The sequence below is a fragment of the Phyllopteryx taeniolatus genome, chromosome 8 (genome assembly GCF_024500385.1).
Source record: "Phyllopteryx taeniolatus isolate TA_2022b chromosome 8, UOR_Ptae_1.2, whole genome shotgun sequence".
Classification (NCBI taxonomy): domain Eukaryota; kingdom Metazoa; phylum Chordata; class Actinopteri; order Syngnathiformes; family Syngnathidae; genus Phyllopteryx; species Phyllopteryx taeniolatus.
Window position 1 is genome coordinate 28,836,477 of NC_084509.1, and position 24,152 is coordinate 28,860,628.

General features: G+C 43.4%; 1 protein-coding gene across 9 annotated transcripts in view; it reads right to left on the reverse strand.

The window, feature by feature from the left end:
* Positions 1-24,152, reverse strand: part of nbeab (neurobeachin b) — a 202,183-nt gene that overhangs the window by 145,124 nt on the left and 32,907 nt on the right. For all 9 annotated transcript variants that reach the window (XR_009789828.1, XM_061782795.1, XM_061782798.1 and 6 more), the window contains 8 exons: positions 22,865-23,011; positions 17,029-17,226; positions 16,694-16,827; positions 12,789-12,897; positions 11,247-11,399; positions 9,587-9,755; positions 1,672-1,751; positions 819-881 (listed from right to left, as the gene is read on the reverse strand). Coding sequence is in view for 8 of the 9 variants with exons in the window: in XM_061782795.1 (XP_061638779.1) it covers positions 819-881; positions 1,672-1,751; positions 9,587-9,755; positions 11,247-11,399; positions 12,789-12,897; positions 16,694-16,827; positions 17,029-17,226; positions 22,865-23,011 (1,053 nt within the window). In the remaining variant the exon portion in view is untranslated. The remainder of the gene's footprint in view (positions 1-818; positions 882-1,671; positions 1,752-9,586; positions 9,756-11,246; positions 11,400-12,788; positions 12,898-16,693; positions 16,828-17,028; positions 17,227-22,864; positions 23,012-24,152) is intronic.

A 24,152-nucleotide genomic window follows, 5' to 3' on the forward strand; every position in this document is an offset into this window, starting at 1 on the left:
GACTGATCCTGTCCTGTAATGTCCTGTACTGTCTTTCCATCCATCCAATTATCCATGTCTATATTTGAAGTGCCGTTTTGCTTTCATTCACAATGAATTACAAGACTACATTTCGTTTCATTCTTGTCTGCCTCGCTTGCTTATCCTGTCCTATTCTGCCCGTCCATCTATTCATCCATCCGTCTCTCTTTGAAACTGTGTCGTAGCTTCATTCACATTTAAATAAAAGAAATCATTTTTGCATTTACAAAATGATTTTATGTGCTGCTACCTGACTTACCAATATTGTCCTGTCCTGTCATATTTTCTACTCATTGCTTCCTTTCCTTCTTCCAGTCTATGGATAAATGGACAAATGGTCAAATGGATACAAATTCCACTGCTGTATAGATTTTATCGTTACGTTACACTGCTTTTATTAATGCATTTGTCTGTTCTCGCTTTTCTCTGTCTTGGTTTTAGGGTTGCCATGTGCTTTGATAATGATCAAAAGACATTATTGCCTTTATCTACGATACACAGTCTTTGTTTTGACATTTCCTTAGCGTGTATGCTGGGAGTCGGGGTGAGAGGGTTAGCAGACTCTGGGGTACGTGGGCTTAAAATGTTCGAGATGAATGGGCAAAAATTCCCACACTCGCATAATCTTGTTCCCAGAAGAATGGAAGCTGTTTTAGTGAAAAGAAAAAAAAAATCATCCCTTTTTCCTTCCTTTAGGCGTGATGATGCACCCACGACTTCGTCCCAATACTTTTGTCAGTGTAACGTACAGGGTGCTCACAGTGTCACAGCGAGAGAAGATGCATGCCGCAGTGTACCTCATGCATTGTTAACAAATAGTTGAGGATGCTCTGCAGCTCGTCCTCCTTCACACCTTGGTCCTGGTGGGGGGGGGGAAAACGGAAGATGTGAATTAAACATTATCAGGGACAGTGATACGGCAAGAAGAAGAAGGCTGTACACCAATCATTGTCAAGAAAAGATGGTTTCTAGCTTTTCCTGTTCTTTAGTAAACAGCAGTAGACATGGGTTAACTGTAAAACAACCTAAACAAGACTGAGGAAGGGCTTTTTGATGTCACAATATTTTATTTACAGATATGTACAGTACAACTAATAAAAATGAGCGATGCCGGCTCATCACACGTCTCGAGCTGAATGTCAGTAGCTTTTTTATACGTTCGTCTTTCACTCCACGACCTGCGTCATCTTTTTTTTACAATCGCGATACAGACTTCCTACTACCTACTGCGAGCATCCTCTTTTTGTACCATACCCATACTCACAAGCTGTGCTGAGCTCAAATCCAAAATGATGTGATGCCGCCATCTACAGGAATGTGTTCGTCATCACAGTGATTTACAAACGAGTTTTACGGACAACCCTCTTCCACACCCCCCCCTCCTCATTGAAAAACGTACTTGACGAATATATTCGTCGGTGGCAGTAAACGGTTAGATACCAGTCGACGAATAGAAACGTCCATGCCAGTGCCTCAGTTAATAAAGGTTTGGTGTACCGATTTAAAAAAAAACAACAACAAAAATCTGCACTTCTATTTTAAAGCAAGCACTTGACAGTGAGATAAAGAACGGAGACGAGCAGCCTTTCAAGGATAAGACGGCATGCGGCTCGGTGGGGGCTTTGAGGCACGGAGACGGCTGGGAGATACCTTCAAGATGAGTTGCTTGAGAAAGAGAAGAATGAAGGCCCGCAGAGAGATGATTTCTTTCTGGGTCGGCCTTGGACCATCTGCAGCGAGAGGGAAGCAAGAGAGAGAGCGGTAAAGTGCTGGAACATGCACATAATGTACAGCCGCCCGCTTGTTTACGTTACCATTGTTCCTACTTATTCTACTCTTGGTTGGTTTTAATGATGTGAAGTTACCGTTTGAAGACGCCATAATGAGCGACTGGCGTTTGGAAGAAAGCGCTACATATTTTACACACATCTTTCCTCGCTCGGCTTCGCCTTGTACAGCAGGATTCGCCTTCTCGTCTTGTGTGATTTAAAAAAAACAACAAACACTCCAACATCCACAAAATCCATAACTTTAAAACCAAAAGACGCTGGAATAACCGGCCTATATCACTACTGGGAAGAATAGCGACAATAAAAATGAAAACCTTACCTCAAATAAACTATTTATTTTCAGTGATTCCATTTAAGCCCACATTTAAATGGTTTCAAACCTTAGATTCTGCTGTAATACATTTTTATTCAAAAAAACAAGAAAAATAGAATCAGTCAATCCAATCTTCAGAAAAGTACACAGGAGGGAGGCCTAAATGCTCCCAACTTTAAACACTATTATTTAGCTAACCAATTCCAATACCTCATCAAATGGTTGCGCCACAGTGAGGAGTGCGATTCTTGGCTGGAATTGGAACAAACAGACTGCAACAACATCAAATTACCAAAACTCCCATTTATTTTCTTCGAGTCTTAAACATGAAAATGTCAGTGTTGCATCCCTGGCAGCCTTGCCGACGAGGTAGTAAAATGCCAAGGTCACACCTGTCCATCACAGTGGGCCAACATGTCATTAACTACTTGGGTGGCCCCTGCCATGCTGAGCTGGCTGTGCCAGTCATTCGAAATGACCACAAACCACAACACCTTCCGTGCATTGTGAGCTCCAAAGAGGCTTTGATATTGGAGGCGTGCGCTTGACTAAATGCCATTCGAGTGTGTCGATTAATAAACCACCAAAACTTTGTGGAGATGAAGATGAAAGTACAGTGGAACCTACAAAGAGAAATTAAGTCCATTCTAGGACATTGCACGACCCAATTTTCCCTCATTAATCATCCATCCATCCATCCATTTTCTGTCGCCGCTTCTCCTCACGCGGGTCGCGGGCGTGCCGGTGCCTATCCCAGCTATCATCGGGCAGGAGGCGGGGTACACCCTGAACTGGTTGCCAGCCAATCGCAGGGCACATACGAACAAACAACCATTCGCACTCACATTCACACCTACGGGCAATTTAGAGTCGTGCATGTTTTTGGGATGTGGGAGGAAAGCGGAGTACCGAGAGAAAACCCACGCAGGCACTGGGAGAACATGCAAACTCCACACATTGAACCCCGGTCCTCAGAACTGTGAGGCAGACGCTGTCACCAGTCGTCCACCGTGCCGCTCCTCATTCATCATGTAAATCCAAATAATTAAGCTGTTGGTGACTTCAAAGCGAACATGCAGGTTAAGCCTGCATGTTCACAATGATCTTAACTGATTTGACTGGAGATGAAAAACCCAGCACAACACACACGTAAGGCTCTATTTTCGTGACTGGCATAAATCCGGCACAGCGCATGGCGTAACTCTGCACCGAGGCGGGTGTTGGTCATTTTCGTGGACCGGCGCACCTAAATGTCTATCTAAAAGAGAGACGTCGACGAATCAAAGCGGCTTCTGTCATTCCCTTTAAATGCGACACACTCACAGTCTCGCAGGGATAGAATGACGCGGAATTGCAGCGATCCGTACACTGTGTGCAAAGGTGGCTAGAGTAGCGAAATATTACTCAATACTCAAGAAAGAGTGCTGTTACTTGACAAAAAATAAATAAAATACAAATAAAATAAAGGAATGTACCTCAAGTGATGCATGTTTTACAGTTACTTGTGATGTAATAGGGCAAATGTGGGCTAATATCCACAGCCAAAACGTCAACAAAACATCTGCAATTCACTGCAATGTGTTTTCTCAAGTTAGAAGTGGGCTGAAAAGTCCACAGTTGGGCAGACAGTGCCAGAAAAATACTAAAATACATCTTCGCTGTTGTTTTTCACGAATCGCGCACCGTTGCCTTCAATGGTAACGACGACCTCCAAGTAGGCACGTCAGTTAGCCGGACTGGCTTATCTAGTGTTACTAACTATGCCCGGGAAGCCCAATAGAAGACATTGTGAGAGGTCATGTGACTTCATTGGTGAACGAGACTTTAAGCGTCACGAGCACTTAAATTGGATTGGAACAAACAGCACCCGATGTGGAAGTCTAAACAGATAGGTTTTGATAAGTAAGCGATAATTGATCCATAAAAGTAACGAGCGGCACTTAGATCATTGTAACACAGTAAAAGTACCGTTTCTTCTTAACATAAATACTCGGGTGAAAGTAAAATGTATGCAGTATTAAAACTACTTTGACAAGTTCAATGGAGCCAAAATGCTAGTTGAGTAAACGTAACGTAACGAAGTATATGTAACGCGTTACTAACCCACCTCTGCCGGTGTGGCACAGACAACGTGAGCGGCTACCCTTATGAAATACAGAATGAGCCGCTGATAACAACTGGCAACATTGACAGTATCTATCTCCAAATAGAAAGAACGGGCTTGGTTCAGAATGATACGCTAGTTAATATATCAAAAGTACTTTTTTTTTCATTGTATTCAAAGTGGAAAGAAGTGTGATGTATTTCAACATTGTGAGATGTTCGTAATCTTCTGTTGGAGGCCACCATTTCTGATTAGACCAGGCGTGACCTCCGGCGCAGACAAAGACGTGAGCGTCCGCACGGGCGAAGCCGAGGAGCCGAGGCCGATCGGGCAGGTACACCGACCCCGTCGGCCCGTGAACGACTCCGCCTTGCCCGCTCTCGGAGCCGCAGAGCCGACAGCCACGCAGCTCTGACAACGGTAATCGATGACGAGGCTCCCTGAGGACGGGGCTAACGGCTAAGTATCTTGACGGTGATTAATAGAGAGGAGGAAAAACTCTGCGCGCAGACGAGAGTGTGACAGGGAAGAGCTGATAAGAGCGTTATTACCGCCCGCCGATGCGTTGGAGTTATTCACAAGCAATTATGTTCAACAGCTCAGCGCGGCTCTCGTTTTCTCCCGATGGCAGATTATACGGCGCTCCCCGCGTCACCCGAGGGCACGGGGGGAGTTTCTTGAAAAAGGATTTCTTTCCCTGTGATCAATGCAGTCATCTCCTTGGGTTCATGACGGATGGTTGTCACGTCACGGCACGGACATAAATCAAACATCCTGCAGTGGCTTTAAAGGGGCGCGCATCAACTGTCCTGCACAGTGGAAGCACCAGCGTGGGACACAATTGGCTACGGCAGAATGAATTCATTTGTTCCACTGTCGCAATCGGAACGTCTTTAGCTACTATGCGTGGAGCAGAACAAGCTTCACAATTTAACATCGTTCATCTGTCTACCGGTTTCTGATTGGGGCTTTTTGTACTTATTATTACCACAATAATAAGTACCACTATAATGAACCAACGTTAATCTAGAATAGCGGAGTGGGCGCTTAAAGAAGTTCAAAGGATAATACAGTATGTATACCTCAAGAAATGTTGACAAAGCGACCGTTTTTTAAAAATGTATTGCACTTCAAAGTTCAATTCACGTGAACTCTAGTTAAAAAATGTAGTGTACGACTTGACAAGTAAAAAAAAATAAAATAATAATAATAATTATTGAATTGAAAAAAAAAGTTGAAGCTACTGTAAAATGATGCGCAGTTTGAAGACAACGCTGTGCAGAAATATGGGGAAATAAAATCATTCTACTACATAAATGGCACAAATAAAATGCACTGCACATACAATTTAAAGAACAATTGTACCTTAACAATAAATGTTTGGAAGCCAAACTGTTCCGAAAGATTAAATGCAATCGTATTGCGCTTTAAAGTGAAACACAACTGAATGTTTTTTTTTTTGGGGGGGGGGGGGCGAAATCCACTGCTTTGTTTGGTGAAATGATTGTGGTTTGAGATAACCCAGATAACCCAGTTGAAGGCGTACCGTGGAATTGGCTGCAAAGCAGAAAGGCCGACGTCCTGTTCAATTTTAGCGCAGGGGTTCCTGTTTTGATACACGCGCCCACCAAATCTCTCAAACCTGCATACTGCATACTTTTATCTTCCCTTAATTAAAAAAACAAACAAACTATAATAATGCTGTTATTCCTTTCCATAACACGGGCTCCTCGCGACTTTGAAGGTGTAAATACTGGACGTCTCAAGCAGGCGCACTTTAGAAAAAGCACAGCAATCAGTCGCGTGCGCCTTCAGTGAGGGTAATCCATCAGGTTGAGGGCGCGCATGATTTTTCAAGCGCCATTCGCCCTCAGAGGCAGGAAAGTGGTGCGCGGGAGAGGCGCGATGACGAGAAAAACAGCTTTTCATTGGTCATTACCGGGCGAGGGGTGCGAGACAAAGGCAGGGGGCTATTGATTAAGACAGACTATCTGTTGGCTCAAAGGAACCAAAAGAGGTCTCGGCGTCTCTCAGAGCGGCCGCGGTGCTTTTTGCACATAACGGAATGATATACGGCTTTAATTTGAAAGCCCTCGCTATTAAAAACCCGAGGCGGGGAGGGCGGGGAGGGCGGGGAGGGCGGTTCGCCGTCCTCCCCGTGTCCCCATAATGGAACACTTCATTACCTGCTCTACTCTCTCTTTTTAAGCGCCTTTGTTTGGTCATTTCTCGGTCGACAATGACGGAGCTGCCAAATCAAGCTGAGGATTAATGGCGCCGGGGGTCCGCGCGCAGAATGGCCCGCAGGCAGAAAGCGATCCGTTTTGAGATCGGTCTCCACGTCGAACGCCGTCTTTTCCAGCCTTTGTTTAAAAAGGACTCCACATTAAAGAGGCTTAATTGGAGAGCACGCTGGGAGGAAAACCAATCAAGTCCCATAAATCTTTGCGCGGGATCCATATGCCGTCCATCTGCTCTTATTCATAGGAGACAACTGACCACTAAGCCCGCTGTGCAACGAGAACGTGCAGACTCCGCTTCAAACTATGAATGTCGCACTTTCCTCAAAAGCAAAGATTCAACTGTTGAATCTTTTTCAACAATTTCTAATCTTGCCCCAGTCTACGCTGCTTGTTTCTTCGAAAGAAGACAAACTTTTGATGTCACACTTTCCTAAAAAGAAAAGATTGAACATGTTCTATATCGTTCAATAATTGCTACTGTTACCCTCGTTCGTGTCTTTCATTTCCGGAAAAGAAGAAAAACGACTGATGTCGTACTTTCCTAAAAAGAAAAGATTGAACCTGTTGTATAGTATTACATAACTTCTACTATTGCCCTTGTCCATGTTGGTAATGTTGTAAAAGGAACACAACCTACTGATATTGCTCTTTACAAAAAAAAATAAAAAATAATAATAATACTATTTAGGTAGTGTGTTAACACTGTCTTTGTCTGTATGTTTTTTCCTCTTTCCTAAAAAGAAAACATTTCGGCTGTTCTCTGTCATTAAATATTTGTTACAATTGCCTTTGTCTAAATTCCGCCTTACCTAAAAAGAGGAAAAAGCATCTATGGTGCACTTCCCTAATAAGAAAAGATTCAAGCAATTATATGTTGCACTCTTCTGTGTTGTTAGACTCCTAAATGACAAAGACAAACTATTTATGCTGCACTTTCCAAAAAAGAAAAGGCAATTGTATCCATCATTAAATGTGTTACTGTTGCCCCCGTCTGCATCTTTCGTTTCCTAAACAGACAAACTACTTACGCAGAATTTTCCAGGGGAAAAAAAAGAAATTACATGTTGCTGTTGTCCTTTTGTGTGACATTTGTTTCCTCAAAAGAAGACAAACTATTGATGTTGCACTTTCCTAAAAAATTAAAATATTTGATCTTTTTTATTTTACTGTGGATCTTTTTTTTTTTTTTTTTTTCCCCAAATCTTTCATCTATTGGAGAATTCACTGCCAGCAGATTCATTTTAAATAATCATTAAAACTGTTCCTCTTCCCAGGAAAGAAAAGCTTAATTACGTCTTTGATTGGCTCCCCGTTAACCGAACCTTAAATTGTAGGAGCGCGCTAAAAAGGGATATTTGTCGTCTCATCGCACCGCATAGGTGCGATTATAAACCCTATAATCCCAGCATTTGTGGTTTTTTTTTTTTTTTTTTTTTTATAGACGGTATTCGCTCAACCTTCCAGTGGAGTCCACACACTCTGGTGGGTTTAATTACTTTGTCATGTTTGGTATAGTCTCAGGCGGAACCACAGTCCAAGCAATGTAGCAACATTTGTCCTTTTGACAAATATGACAGTTACATGAGGCAATCCCACAAGGGAAGAAGAAAAATCAATGGAAAACAGAACTCAAGATGGACATCAAGAACATTGAAAAGTTGTCAGGTATGACAACGAAACAAGATGAATGGCAAACTAAACTCCTACTAAGGAATTTGCCCAAATAAGCCCGGAAACGGGTATCCTATACAGATGGGTGTGAGAAAAATATATGCCTTTGCATTCATAAAATGTATTCTCTGTTAATTAGAACCCTATACTGAAGAATCTTTTGTTTTAGTGTGACGATAAGAAGGGAAACCTTGTACTTCTCTCTCTCTCTGATATTGTATGATCAATTTGCTGTGAGACAAAGAGAGATGTTCGCGGTAGCCCCGGACACCAGTTCATCCAACGGCACGAAATGTGGTGCAAAATGTCTATTATAACAGGATTCACAAATAAGTCTCAATCACCCATGCCCAAAAATGAACAATCGGGCAAATTCTTTCATTAACTTCGTATTGGCAGAATTTTGATCGCGCTCTCTTTCTTGTGTTTTCCCAGGTGGAGCTTAAGTTGTTACAGATGAGGATCTTGTACTGCAGCACTTCCAAATTGGAAATAAAAAGTGGCTACGCAAGCTAAATTGCACCTGTGGACCCAAAAACGTTGTTGTACTTTATGGACTTCCATCATGTAAGTTTCCTTTTGTACGGGCATTCTAAAAGACTAAAGACCTCGTTTGTGAAGCTGCGAGTGTGGAGTCAGCATCACCCGGCTAACCCCAAGCTAAAAAGGTCACCACCGTGATTAGCAGGGAATCAATTGAGGGAATATAGGCCTTGACTCATCTCAGGCGCGGCCCGTGGGAATCCATCTTCATCCCGCCCTATCAGAGGCTAATTTATTGCAAGAAATTAGCAGTGAAGCGTGCCGCTAACAATGGAAGAAATCCCCCCCCCCCCCCCCCCCCCCCCATGACGGCATGACAAGTGTTACGCTATCAAGATGAAAGTTTCACCGCCAGGGAGAAGATTACATTACGACATGACACGGGATCAAGCGAGAAAAAAAAAAAAAAGTCATGTGTGATAGGGTGCTAATAGAAAGAAAAATGGAGAACGAAAGTGAGTTCAAGGAGACTTTCAACACATGCTTGATTGGAACTTTGTGACTGACTTGAAAGGCAGTGATTAAGTCACTCCGAAACGGCAAGCTTCCTTAAATTGAGCCTTCGGTTTGGACCTCGGCTTAAGGGTGGTCCCGACATGCGACCTTTTGAGGGATTTCTTTGTGCCTGTGTAGGTGCTTCTGTTTTGGTTTGCAAACTGAGTTCAAATGAGATTCGCAGTTTACGGATTATTGGCCACGTGACAAATAGTCTCTACAAAGGGAGGTAATTAGGGAAGGACAGACGAATGGATAGACGTGTCGACCGAGCGACACTGTCGACAGACATACGATATATAGAATAGCTACACACTTACATACATACGCTCGAGAAAAAGGTGTTTATTTGTTTGGAGACGCGGCTTCCCTTGTTGGAACGTGTGAGATGCTGCCGAGCGCTCACCGAGACCCTTCGGGACGATGGCGCCGCCGTCGGCCGGGTTGACGGCCCAGTAGTAGTACTTGAGCGCGTGCATGAGCCGGAGCACCGTGCCGCCCCGTCGGATGGCGCCGTAGATTGTCGCCGTGCTGATGAATTCCGACGAGAGGTACGTGTACAAGGACAGCTGGATCTGCCGCGGGCACACAAGTTGCGAGTAGGAAATGTAACAAGAAAACAAGTTAAAAGACATAGAGATATAGAGAGATAAAAGTCAATCGCGGTTGAGATTTTCGATGGCTAGAACTCGGGTTCTCTGAGACCAAAACCACATTTTAATGGAGTCACTCGTGTAATTATAATAATCAGATTATTGCAATTGCATATTTCTTTGATTAAATGTCATTTTCCTCCCCCTCGCTGGTTGTGTTGATTACATTCACATTTGCCATCACTTCACAAAATGATGAGGTCTATGATTGGCGAACTGTAATTTCAAGTTACAGCAGATCCATTTCAAAATGAGACGACGTATTTTCCCCCACAATCGCAAACTGTTGCCAGGTGTCAATGGCATGCTTTTGTCAAAATACCCCAAGAATGAAGAGTTGTATACGGTGGTGCCTTGAGATACAAGTGGCTCGACTTCAAAGTTTTTAGAGATACGATTTGTCGTTCGGCCGATAGTTTGCTTTGAGCTGAGAGCGCGAACTTGAGAAACGATAAGCGGCAGTTTGGCAAATAAAGAACAAGTCATCAAAAAAAGAGCCTTCAAGCTGTTTAACGCCACTTAAAGTATTACGTATACTGCCTCCCAGTGGCCAAGGCAAGCACAATGTATTGGAGTGCAGCATTAAATCATGATACTCCAACTGTTAATTCTTTACATTCTATTTTGTAAGTTATGACTCTGTTTTTTTCGTTATTGACTACAATATTGCATAGTTGTATTTTTTCATGATTGAAAAACAAACCTTTCTGTTTTTTGGGTGGAGGCTGAGATAGATGAGTTAGTTGCATTGTCATTCACTTCGATGGGGAAACATGATTTTTTTTTCATTTTCAGTTACGAGCATGGAACGAATTTAACTTGTACCTCAAGGCTATACCGCTATATATTTAAAAACAAATGGATGGATGGAAGGAAGGTTATACACCCAAAAAAAACAAAAGAATGACTGCATTTGTGAATTAGGAATCGCGAATAGGCGAGGGTTCCCAATACAAGCCAATTTTCAAAGTATGTTCCTTTGAGTTGTAATTTCCGTGACAAATGAAAATCCCCAAAACATCGATCCAGTGATTTGCCTTCCTATACGTGTCGTGTATCGGATACACGCCGCATGCTGCCATCATTTGACACTAGCCTACACGTCTGGCTGCAGCAGGAGATAGCATGGCACGTCCTGAGGGAAGGAGGCGGCGCTGCTCTGGGTACCAATGCAGCTAAAAGTGCTCCAACGCACTTCATTACCTCAATGTTTCTCTCATTTTTCTCCCTCTCGCTCTCTCTGCCGGTGCTCGACTTTGGAGGACTGTCACAAGCGAGCCTCCAGACAATTTAGCATTTATTTCCCCTCATATTTATTCATGCCGGGTCCCGGCAGCAGCTGCTTTCTGGAGACGACACTGCTTCTGTGATAACTCCTTTTGGACCTCCACCAGTTACCCCGAGCGGGCTCACCTTGGCGGGGGTATGGATCCAGATGGCGGCGTTGAACAGGATGTGGTCGCAAAGCTGTTTGAGTAGCGGCGCCCCGTACGGCAGGCCGTCCAGATACTTGGCGAAGGAGAGGAACTGCTCCAGCACGGACCTGCTGATGTGCGCGCGGGACGACTGTGGGGGAACGCAAAGGCAAAAAGTCAACAACTGGCACGGGAAAAGACAACTGGACGCATAGTGGCCGTTGCAGGGAAGTGGAACATGACTCCAATGCTTTGGCTTTTTTTTTTGTTTGATTAAAAATAAAGATGAAACTAAAGGTTACCAGCAATTAAAGTGAACCCCCACTTACTCAAGGCTAGCCCGTTTTGAGTGAGCGCTTCTGTCTCATGCAAAGGAGCCACTACTCACCTTGGAGCCAATGCCAAGTATGGCTCTGTCACTATCGCAACCGGGTTACAGCTAGGGCGCTGCGACCAGGCGAGTGGCTACTACTTGCGGAAGTACTGTAGTTGTGTGAGTACAAATATAAACAATAAAAATGAGCCCCCATTAAGACAGTAGAAGAATCAATTGTATTTTCATTCATGGAGGCAGCACTTCATCACCACACAGCTAAATTCAGCTTTGTTGACTCGTATATCAAATCAATTTGACCCATTTTAAAATATTCTGTCGCAGCACCCCAAAGCAATTTGTTTGCATTTTTAATAAAGAAAACCAGAACTGTATGGCATGAAACTATGCAATAATAATCAACGAGCATGTCAAGAAATACACCGGTTTCAAAAAGTGCAATTACTGACGTACTGGTGTGCCTTTATGGGGCGTGGCCTAGTTGGAGTCGGGTTGGCTGTTCAGTCTGTGCGCGAGCGCAAGGGCGTGAGCTGTGGGCGACAGCGGTTCCTGTTTGTCCAGTTCAGTGTACAGCTGAAAGCACATGGGGTGACTGTGGCTCGCCTTGCCCACATGCCAGGGCGTTATACCCCCTGAATGGCTCCAATGTGTTTTTCACTTGACTCATATATGAAGCTCGCTCCCAACGTTTGGTCAAGGGAGCACTGTATTTAAAATGGTGTCATGTTAATTCATGTATTTATAAATCACATCAAGGAAATGTGTTGAGCTGCATGCTTTACATTCAATACCTAGCCACTGTGAAATTACAGGTTGTCACTGTTAATTGAACGGATGTATGCACGTACTGTATTTCTGATTAAGAAAAACATATTTGGACTTTGCATAGAATGTTCACAAGCGCCTTGCTGACACCTGTTCTCTGCCCTGCTGGGGAACCGGCAAAGATATAAAGGAGGGTACGGGAGAAGCAAAGGTGGCGGTTTAATCATATCTTGAGCAGATGGAGCCATACGTCAGGGTGTGAAACCTGGCGGCAGGTCGCGAACGAGGAATGGGGGGGCGGGGCACTTCCTTGGTGCCTGTGTGTTACTTGCCGTCAGCTGGCGAAGCGCTGAGTGACAAAGTGCTGTGATTTCTCAGGATGCATCCTGGGGAGCCTGCATCACCAGCGCGTGAAAACACGAAGACAAATGCTTGCGTTACCTTTTCAAGCAGGTAGCCGATGACCAAGAAGCCCTTTCCTCCCAGCATCTGCTCTTGCATGGCAACGGAGCTCTTCAGCAGCTCCACCAGAAAGGCCAGCAGCGTGGCACTGACAAAAGAAGAAAGCAGAGAACAGTTGTTATTATTATTCATGGGAACAAAATACTGCATACAGTTAAATCCCAAAATAAAGAAACCTTCAATAACATAACTCAAATATCAATTGTTTGTCATCTTTTCTTGATTTCTTCATTGTTTTCAAAGTGAAACATCAATACCTTGCTTTCTTTTTAGGAATGTGCAGTATTAAAAGTTGATCTTCTTTTCAGGAAAGTGCAACATCATTTGTCTTCCTTTTAAAACTGCAATCTCAATTGCTTTATAATAAGGAAAGTGCTTCAATAACTTTTCTTTTTAGCAAAGAGCAACACCAACTGACTACTTTTTTCCGAACGTGTGCAACTTTGCAGTTTTTCTTTTTTCATAAATCAACAATTCCGTTGTTTTTCCTGTCAATATGGGGTGCTGCGGGTACATCAATGTGTGAAAAAAGTGAACTTCAATGATTTGAGCAAATGGCTGCAATATAACAAAGAGTGAAACATTTAAGCTTGTCTGAATACTTTCTGTAGCCACTGTGGATAACAACACATCGCTGGACGGATGTTTTGTTCAATACTTACCATTTGTGCACCATCTCTCAACCCTTTTGAACACACTAAACCAGTCATAAAAGACTCGATAAACGAAGGTAATAGTGATCCCGATTGACTCTCTGGCAAAGAGGATTATGTTCGCAATATGTGAGAGGTCTGGAGAAGGTCATCGTAAGGGTTTAACGTGCGTGTAAAACGCGTCCAAAGGTCGGCTAAAGGTGCCTTTTCCATTGTTGCATTGAAGCCTTTGGCTGAGTGACAGCGGTGCCAGGCGACGCTCCGTAATCGGCTTTGCCTGGCATCCTCCGGTGGCCTCCGCTCAAGCACAACAACAACAGCGACACAATCGCTCCGGCGCAGGCTGGCCCGGAGATGCGCTCCACGCATACAAAGTCACTCCGCGGGAGCGTCGCCTCATCTGTTTGTGCGACGCCAAGCCGCTCATTGACTACGAGTGTCGACACGCTTTTACAAATTGCATGCAATCAGAGAGGCAAAAAAAGTTGCTGGAAAGCATTACTTCCGCCGAATGCAAGAAGGGGGGCTTTCATGTCGTGTGGCTTATTTGTTTATCAACTTCTTTGTGTGCTACTTTGTTTGTTTGGATGCAGGATTGTGCAAAAACAATTTCTCCAATAACATTTAAGGGTGACTCAATGAAGCCCCGCATATTTGTGGGTCGACATTTGCTCAGTCACCAAATTGACTGACTTTTTGGGGGAACCCGTGCGCTGTTATTTGTTGAGAAACTCGCCAATTTTGGGCTAAGGCCAAAACCATGTCTAATGTAAACATTTTGCTCTGATCCCATCTTTGAGGCAAACACAGATGTTGACCTTAGATTTAGTCAGGCCATATGGAGAGACCCCATAAAGAGAACACTTTTAGTTGTACCCGCTTTAAAGACATTTAAACTTACTGCTCTTCTTTTTTTTTTACTACATTGTAAATGTATTCAACACAAAGATTTCAAACATACAACTGTATGAACACTGTACTTCGACTCACAAAAGAGGATAGCAGCTTCAACGTTTCGAAAGCTTTTAATCACTTGAAATGCTCACGACCGCCACCAACAGGACTGGAGTGGAACAGCATCCACGAAGGCTACGTCCACACAATGACAAGCACTAATGACGCTAAATTAAGTCACGATTTGGGACAGGGTTGTTTAATGTTAAAACTCAATCGTAGAGCAAGATTGTGCGATTGGGTCAGAGGGTTCCAGTTGGGCTTGCTTTGGGACTATTTCATACATTTTTTACATCATTACCTTTGTATTAATTGTAACGTTTGGATTTTGCTGCTATTGCCTTATCGGTATTACATTCCATGCAAGGGCTGATTTTAAACTGAGCATATGTACATTTAAATATGCAGTATATACAATATAGTATGTACAGCTCTGGAAAAATGGAGAGACAATGTCAGTTTCAGAGATTTTAGTATAGTATATATATATATATATATATACACACAGTATATACAATATTTGAATGAAATTAACAATTGTGTTTGAGTCTATCAACTAATGACTACATAACTCCTAAATTCCAATGAATAATACAGTATTTGCAAAAAAAAAAAAAAAAAAAATACCCCAAAAAGATCCAGTGATTATTTTGGGGGAGAATTTGATTCGATTTTTCCCAGCGCTGTATATCCAGTAGTGTGTTATGGAAAGATTCTCCAAATGGCAGAGCCGGCGGGACAGAGAGCAGAGATAAGAGACGACTTCAGAGGCAGGGGCAGGGAGCTCCGGCTCGCGGGGTCCGTGCCGTTGAAGCGGGCAGGCCACCGCTGTGGCTTTCTGGTCAAACCATCTGGCGTTGGACCAACATGGAATCAGATCAGAGCTCTGACGCCATCCAGAGCCCAGTGGGCCCAGCTTTGGAGCGGCCAGCTCAGAACGAAGACAGGTAGCGGCGGAAATGCAATTACTTTGCAAAGTTGATGTCGAGCGAAACCTTCAAAGTCAAACAACCAAGTTGCTGCTTTAAGTGGCAGTATAATACAACTCAATCAAATGTGAAACTGCTCAACCTTTGAAGATGCCATGCGTTGGCGAGCGTGTTCGTGCCAGTCGTTAGCCACTATGCTTTCAGCTACAAACAATTATGTCATATGAATTTGATTATCTATGGTTGCCATTATACTGAGCAGCCGTGCACTCCTATTTCACAGGCAATTAATCTTAATTCATCTTAAAAACTCAATGTTATGCTTTTTTCCCCCCACAAATTAAAAAGGTTGCGAGGTGTCTTAATTAAAGTTCTCGGACGTTCTTCTGTCAAAATAACGGATAACCCATCACACTTACTCGTTACATTTTCGTTGTGTTTTGGGAAGAAGTTCTGCCTCGTGCAAATTTGGAGTATAGATTCTGTTACCATGACGAGTGGGGGCGGAGCTAAGGCCTGGTGATGCCGACTTAACAACTATGGCAACTTCCGATTTTTCTTTAGTTGAGGCTAAGGCGATAACAGTCGAGTCAATTCCGATGAATCGTTTAATCGACGACAATCAATGATCTTTTTTTGTCCAGTCGTCAGCATGCTGTGTTGTAATGTTTTGTAGAAAACCGGCAGTTGTGTTACGTGAATGGTAGAGTTTCATCATATCCGACCGTCCGTGGGTTATTTTACGATTGGATGAGTGAGAGTCGGCGGGTGGGGCCAGTGGAAGGAGGAAGAGGATCGCGAACCTGTGTTTGCGGGATAAAGGCTGTCGCTTGAGAGAAACGCTCGTTGGATGTTTTCTTTGGTGACATTAACCGTTCCTTTTTACAATAAAGACGTTATTGATCGCCTACTACAGTTTATCGTCTGTCATTTCACTGTTACAGCAAGGTGAATTCGTTGACAGCTAACGTGAAGATTGAAGGCTACTCGTCAGCGAGTGTTAGTAGTTGCCTTTTCAGAGGGGCGAGCATTATTATATTTGACGATAGACATATATTTTGCAAGTGACGGCGCTACCGGTCTCATTATTAGTAGAATATTGGCACACGCTCGGCGACACCGCTGCTAGTTTGCTCCACGAACCCCCCACCTGTTGATTTCAGCGAGGCTTCCGTTGTGTTGCCAGAAAAAACGACTGGCGCTTCATCGACCTCAAGCTATAACTGTCATTGTTCAATGACATTTTCTTTTCCAAAAACAGACTCACAATAAATCAAGTGACATTTTGACGTTTTCTCCCACAGAGGCAGCACGTGATGTCACATGTTAACTGTTGTCAGGTTCTCACCATACGGCCGTCTCCACTTGGCTATCACTCAACTGCTGGTAGTCCAGCTGAGCAAACAGGGGGAAGAGAACCTGGATGCCGCCGATGGAGTGGATGGCCCGGTGGATGGAGTGAGTCACCGTGGCTTTCACATCCTGGAAAGACCACGATAAGAAGATGCCTTAAAATTCAACACACACGCCACGGAAGTTTTCTCTTCTACGGCTCGAATGAGGATTTTATCCTTCTTCTCTGCCACCGCAGTTTGAATGCGTGACATGTCAGTGGCCCCCTGGCGCAGACTGTTTACAAACATTTTGAAATGCTCTATAGGACACCGAGCTATTTTTACTGACCTGAAGCATAAGCGCATGGGGCGAGTGCACAAAGATGGAGGTGTTTTCCTTGGGCGAAGACTCCAGACAGAGCTGCGCGTCGGTGGCTTTGGCGTTGTAAGCGAGGGCGATGGCGCTGGCCAGCTTGCCGTCATACAACACTTGCTTGTGATGCTCCGCGAGGTGGATGTCGCTCTCAGACTTGAACTTAAATGTGCTCTGGGGAAGAAATGAAACCGAACAAGGGTGAAATTAAAATACCGGGAGAGACAGATGAGGCTTTTTGGTTCTGCGCTTTTCATTACATGCTCGCATTCATGGGGGTTGTGATTTCATTAGAAGTGTTCACTTGCATACGGCAGAGTTTTCTTCTGGATAGCCTTGTATGTACCGACTCATCAACCCTTTGACAAATTGGAAAAATGGGATACAATTGCTGGCCCATGTTGAATTCTTAAGTACATTGACGAGCAAACAAAATGTGGATGGATATTTTTTTGTCATAAAATCTCCAAGCTGTGTGCGCTGACATGGTGAAGACTCCAAATGGTCATTCAACTTTGACGCCATACCCAATCTGTCTGGGGTCCTGACTTACTGTTCAATTTTCCGTGTTAGATAAATTGTAGAAGTTATCATTTATTTGCTTAGCTTGCATTATGATTTGTAAATCCCTCCTATTTCAAATAAATGCAGGAGCGAGGGGGGGGGCTTGTTTAGAGCGTGTTGAGAGGCTGTGATCTGAACAATCTCCCATACGCCCTCCTCATGACAAAAAGAAACCAGTGTCTTCATTCCTTTTGTGTCTATTTTTTATAATGTTGGGTAAGATAAATCCAACACCTGTTATGACACCAAATCCCTTGTCCCATGGTGAAACTGGTGTCGGGGTTATTTGATTTTACAGGGGGCACTCGTGGGTGGAATTTGGGTTGGGGTCATGTTTGGGACCCCTTAAATACAAACAGTGAACCCACACTATTTGCGGTGGATCATGGAACAAGCACTGCCGCGAATAGTGAAAATCTATTAAGAGTAATTGACGCTCCCCTCTTTTAAAAAAAAAAGTCTTACAAAATAAACAAAACAATGTTTTAGAAACAAAACTAATTTCACTCTATCTCTGCGATAACACACTTGATGAGCTAAAAAGCCCATGAAGATAAAAATGGCTGATCCTCTGCCCATTAGGTGTCGGAAGCTAAATGACTTAATCAGTAAAATGGCTTCCCGGCTGCAGAACTTTAACAGAACACAAGCTCGCGTGTTAAACCGCGTTCAGCGTTGTCTTCCAGTTGGCTGATAAAGGAGCCTAACAATAACTATTGTGCTCATCTGCTATGATCAAGACGGAACAGAAGCCGACGCTCATCGCATCGCGTATTCCCTCTCATCCTTCAAAACGCGGGGACGACGGGACGACACCAGTAACGAGCTCCGGCAGCCTGCTCTGCAACACTTGCGCCGTCCCTCTGTGAAAATAATGATCTCATAAGCTGTGGCTGAAAAACACCCAGCGGGATAAGAACAGTCAGTCCATTGGCCTCAGAGTTGTATTCAAAACAATAAAGAAAGAAAGAAAGACTCCAGAGTCTATTCGGCCACTTTTTGTCCTGTTGCCAGAGGCCACCATTGATTGTAGAGGTTTAGCCCTGTGATGCGCTCCAAGGAAAAATAAACTTGACAAGGCCAAGAACTGAACGACAATGTACGTACGTACGGAGAGGCCCAACTTCAGTTTAGTGGTAGTGCCAACCTTCCTAACCGTCTACGGGGCTGCTAAAAGACAGCTGTGTGCCAACGTGGGCATACATACAATGCAATGCAGTGGTACCTTGACTTAAGAGTTTTAATTCATCCCGTGACAATGCTAGTAACTCAAATGATTTGTATTTAACTCATTCACTGCCAGCCTTCCCAGTGAACGTGGATATTTGACTTCTAAAGCCGTCAATGGCAGTGAATGTGTTCAAGTCAACTTCTTACTCTGCAATGAATGGAAATAACAATCCATACAAGTAGGCAATGGAAATTCAATACTTTGTCTTCTTTTTAGGACACGGCATCATCAATAGCTTTTCTTTTTTAGAAAGTGCAACTTTTTTTAACGCAAGTACCACATCAGTGGCGTGTCTCTTAAGGAAAGTGTAACATCAATAACTTGTTTTCTTTTTAGGGAAGTGCAAAATCAATTGTTTTAATTTTTGAAGTTGATGAAGTTCGACATTAAGTTTGTTTTCTTTTTAGGAAAGCGCCTCAGCAACAGTCATCAATGATCAATAGCTTGTTTTCTATTTAGGAAAGTGTAAAAGAAAATTAAGAAAGTGCAAGTCAACAACTTTTCCATTTAGGAAAGTGCAATGTCAATTGTTTGCTTTTGTCTTAGAAAAATGTTGCATCATTTGTTTTTTTCCTCCGGACATGTCACCATCAATACTTTGTATTCTTTTTAGGAAATAGCAACATTGATTTTTATCAATATCTTGTTTGGTAGTCGGGAATTTTTTTGTTCAGTGCAACATTAATTGTTTTATATTTAGGAAAGAGTGACATGTACGGTTTGTTTTCTTTTTAGCAAAGTTTGACGTCAATAGCTTGTTTTCTCTCTCGGAAAGCGGAACATAAACTTTTTGTTTTCTTTTTAGGAAAGTGCAAGATCAATTGAAAACAATGCAGGCTAGTGCAAAGGTAGCAGTTTGAAGCATCTGAACGACTCTGGTCAAAAATATTCTCGACTTTTCATTTTGCTGTTGTAGGGCCAAATCGTTGGTCGTGGATTATGTCACAGTACAAAGAGTTTTGCGGATCCCAAGCAAATATGTGGGAAATCGTCACAATAGCAAATAACGGGGCTAAAATCCTGCCTTTAAAGACGCAAAATCAGCCATCGCAATTGGTCTCAGGTTTGATAAATCACGATGGCGGTGTCAAATGTATCTATTTGCATATGCTCCTCCCATAAGAGACAAAATGAACTCTGCGGCAATTTTGCCAGTTTGGCAGATGCAATCCTGGGTGGGCCCGGTTGGCAGCTCAGCTACCACATGCGTTTGCGTGAGCAATCAAGTTTCTGCAATCGCAAACCTTTAATAATAAATCAGCCCCCAAGTATGCACTGGTCTGCAACGTTATGCTCATCATCTTGTTCTCTTTTTATATTGTGTCACTCGGCGATCATCTTTTTTTCTATAACAACCAGCAAACACGTAGGGACAATCAGACATCCATTTATTATTTTGATTTGAACGACTCCGGTGATGACGACATAAGGCGAAGACAGAAATAGCTCATGCGTGCGTCACCACAGGATCTGTAATGTAATGGCTTAATTGTTTTTGACTAGCCAAAGCGATGAGCAATAGTTTACCTCAGTGCTTTGGGGCTGTACACATCCCATTACTTCCAAAACACATTAAAGAGATAACAGGCAATCAGACATCTGGTAAAAAGGATTTTTTGGTTTTTGTCTTTTCAATCCAATCAAAATGTCCCGATATCTTATTCGTCCTTTGTGTAATCGATACACATTTATCTGCAGACCACAATTTCAGAGCCTAATTTGACTCAAAATAGCTCTGATGATGGCCGACGGCGAGCTGCTGTCAGTGTCAATTCGGCCGACAACGTCCCTTGATATTATCTCGCTGTGACTGAGGAGCTTTCAAGTCACAGACGCATCAGAGGACAGTAGCAACTGTTGCACGGAGCAGTAAGAAACGCCCTTAGTCTGCCAATAAACTCGTGAAGTGGAATTGATTGTTCTGCCCATATGGCAAATGATAATGGACAGTGGATTGAAGAGCAAAGCCAATGAAAGTGTGTAACGTTTGTACCACATCAAAACCAAAAAGGTAAGCAGAGTGCGGTGTTCAAAGCGATAGATTGACGATAACAGACAGCGCTATCAGCGTTGCCTTCTGATAAGCGGCGCAGAATTGATTGTTCGGTGACGTTGTCGACATGGTGAAGATGGTTCCACGGCATGCTTAGTCAATCGTTGAAATAAACTTTAATAGCTACCGCTTACATTAAAAACACAGCGAAAACATGTGAAACAAAAGAAGGTACTCAACACGCTCCATTAAAAACCTCTGGTTTGTTGGACCAATTGACCTTGCTTCCTCAAGTCCCTTTAGTGGCCCTGACGCACTGTTGAGAGCTGAACATGTTCAGCTGATGAAAAGAAGGCTTCATTGTTGGCCTAAACAGCCCAAAGCATGAGGAACATCTGGAGCACTCTGGAGAAGGTTTTCGTCCAGGATATCCCTGTACTTGGCCGCATTTGATTGCAACCAGTCTGCCGGTCCCTGCAGCTGCAAAACACCCCCACAGCATGATGCTGCCACCACCACGCTTCACTGTTGGGACCGTATTGGACAGGTGATGAGCAGTGCCTGGTTTTCGCCACACGTGCCACTTAGAATTAAGGCCAACAATTTCCATTTCGGTCTCATCAGACCAGAGAATCTTATTTCTCACCATCTCGGGAGTCCTTCAGGTGTTTCTTTAGCAAAGTCCATGCGGGCTTTCATGTGTCTTGCACTGAGGAGAGGCTTCCGTCGGGCCACTCTGCCATAAAGCCCAGACTGGTGGAGGGTTGCAGTGATGGTTGACTTTCTAGAACTTTCTCTCCATCTCTGGAGCTCAGCCAGAGTGATCTTTGGGTTCTTCTTGACCTCTCTCACCAAGGCTCTTCTCCCCCGATTGCTCAGTTTGGCCGGACGGCCAGCTCTAGGAAGGGTTCTGATCGTCCCAAACGTCTTCCATTTCAGGATTATGGAGGCCACTGTGCTCTTAGTCTGAGCTCTTCAGGCAGTTCCTTTGACTTCATGATTCTCATTTGCTCTGACATGCACTGTGAGCTGTAAGGTCTTACGTAGACAGGGGTGTGGCTTTCCTAGTCAAGTCCAATCAGTGTAATCAAACACAGCTGGACTCCAATGAAGGTGTAGAACCATTTTAAGGACGATCAGAAGAAATGGACAGCACCCGAGTTAAATATATGAGTGAGTGTCACAGCAAAGCGTCTCAATACTTATGGCTGTGTGATATTTCAGTTTTTCTTTTTTACTAAATCAGCAAAAACTTCAAAAATGATGTTTTATTTCTGTCAACATGGGGTGCTGTGTGTACATTAATGAGGGGGAAAATGAACTTAAATGATTTTAACAAATAGTTTCAATATAACAAAGAGTGAAAAATTTAAGGGGGTCCGAAAACTTCCTGTACCCACTGTTTATCTCGGTATATGGATGTTAGGTGCCCTCAGCACCCTGAAAAACTCACTCAGTAGCGCCCCCTGGAAAGTGAGGAAAAATTTGCCCCAGTTTCCCATTATGGGTCATATTATATGACGTAGGTTCACATCTATTAATTGGTCCAGCCACCTTTTTCACTAAAAACAAATCAAGTGGGACCTTGATTTATAATGAGGTCAGTGAAATTCAGTGAAAAAGGTGGAATAGATATGTACCAAAATCATCTGATGCCACCCAATCCAAGGGATCGTTACAAAAGATGAAAATATAGTTTTGAGGTATTGATTGAATATGATGTGCACCATTGTGAGGGTGTGTGCAATGGTGTCGACTGATCAACTGTATGCGCAAACTAAAACCATCATGGAACTAAAATATAAGAAAGGACAAACGACTACTTCAAAAAAATATGAAGAACTGGCTGAGTAATTAAACACTCTGCCCTCAGAGTTTCACGATGCTGTGTATCATGTCGTTATTCCCCAGAAGGTCATTTATGGTTTGTGCTAACCAGGATGGAGGCTACGCAACACACAGCAGCAGAGCATCAATGAGTTCTGTTGTTGTTGTTTTAACAGATTAAAAGAAGGTCATCATACCTTGTAGCCCGGACCGAGCTGATGGATGGCGAAGATCTGCGCCGGATTCAAAGCTTCGCCGAACACGTAGACGGCGCCCAGCTGCCCGCAGAAGACTCGGTTGGCGTCCGCCGTCTCCGAGGAGCCCAGGAAGCACTTTTCGTAACTCTGGGAGGCCAGCGCAGGAGGAGACGTCGTTCACTTTTAACAATGATGGAGTAGACTTTTCAAATTCATTTCCCTGCTGAGCGCCTCTGATCCCTTCACTTCTCTTCTGACGAAAGGTCCACCGACACGTTGACCTTAGATAATCATAAATGCAATGTTCCGCGCTGTAGCTCGAATCCCGACAGGACAAAAATCCATTTTCACAAATTAGGAATCGGTATAGATGTTTGGGAAATGGGGAATACTGCGATGATTTCATTTGGAATGAAACCAGCTGCCATTGCGACCTCTCTCTCATTGTGCTATTTGCAGAGTTATTTGACCTTAGGAATTTCAAACAGTTCGCAGGTCACTTGAGAACGCGTCTGACATGCTTTCGTCGCAATACCCCAAGGATCAAGAATCGCGGCACATTTTATTTCTTGTCTCCCTTGAACTAGCCCGTTTTGAGGGAGCAGTAGGAGTCTCATGCAAATTAGCTCGCCCCTTGTGGCTTTCGTTACCACGACGACAAACTGCAAGGTGACCTGTTGAGCCCCGAGTCTGAAAAAGTCAGTGCAAGCGGCCGTCTAAGTGTTTTGGAGAAGCCTGTTTTGAGGGGGCGGTACCGTCTAATGAAAATGAGAGATTGCTCACCCCACCCGCCCTCTACTGTGGGGTCAATGTGGCTTTTGTCACCATGACGACCGGGGGCAGAGCTACTTGTTGTCTGAAAAAATGAGTGGTTTGCAAACGTTGACTGTATTTTCACTCATGGAGGCAGCGCTTCATTACCGAGCTGGCAAAACTAAAAGGGGGCCTCACTTCTACAAACTCCCTTACTGCGGTGATGACCTAACCAGATTGTTTATATCAATCTGAATATTCCTATTTATACTTTGACAAGTGATTTTCAAAAATACAAATGTTTTTATGTGATATTGCACCTTTAATTCTGGAAAATGGGCCATTATTCCCCACAAAAAAAAATAAGAGTATTTTCTCGAAAAACGTGTGCATTTTTTTCGCAAAGAAATACGATTTTATTCCTGTCATAATCCGCCTTATGTTCTTAAAAAAAAAAATTTGACTCGATTAATGCAAGGATGTCTGATTGATGTGATACATCACAGTCATGTCAGAGTTATTAATTAGCCAAAAG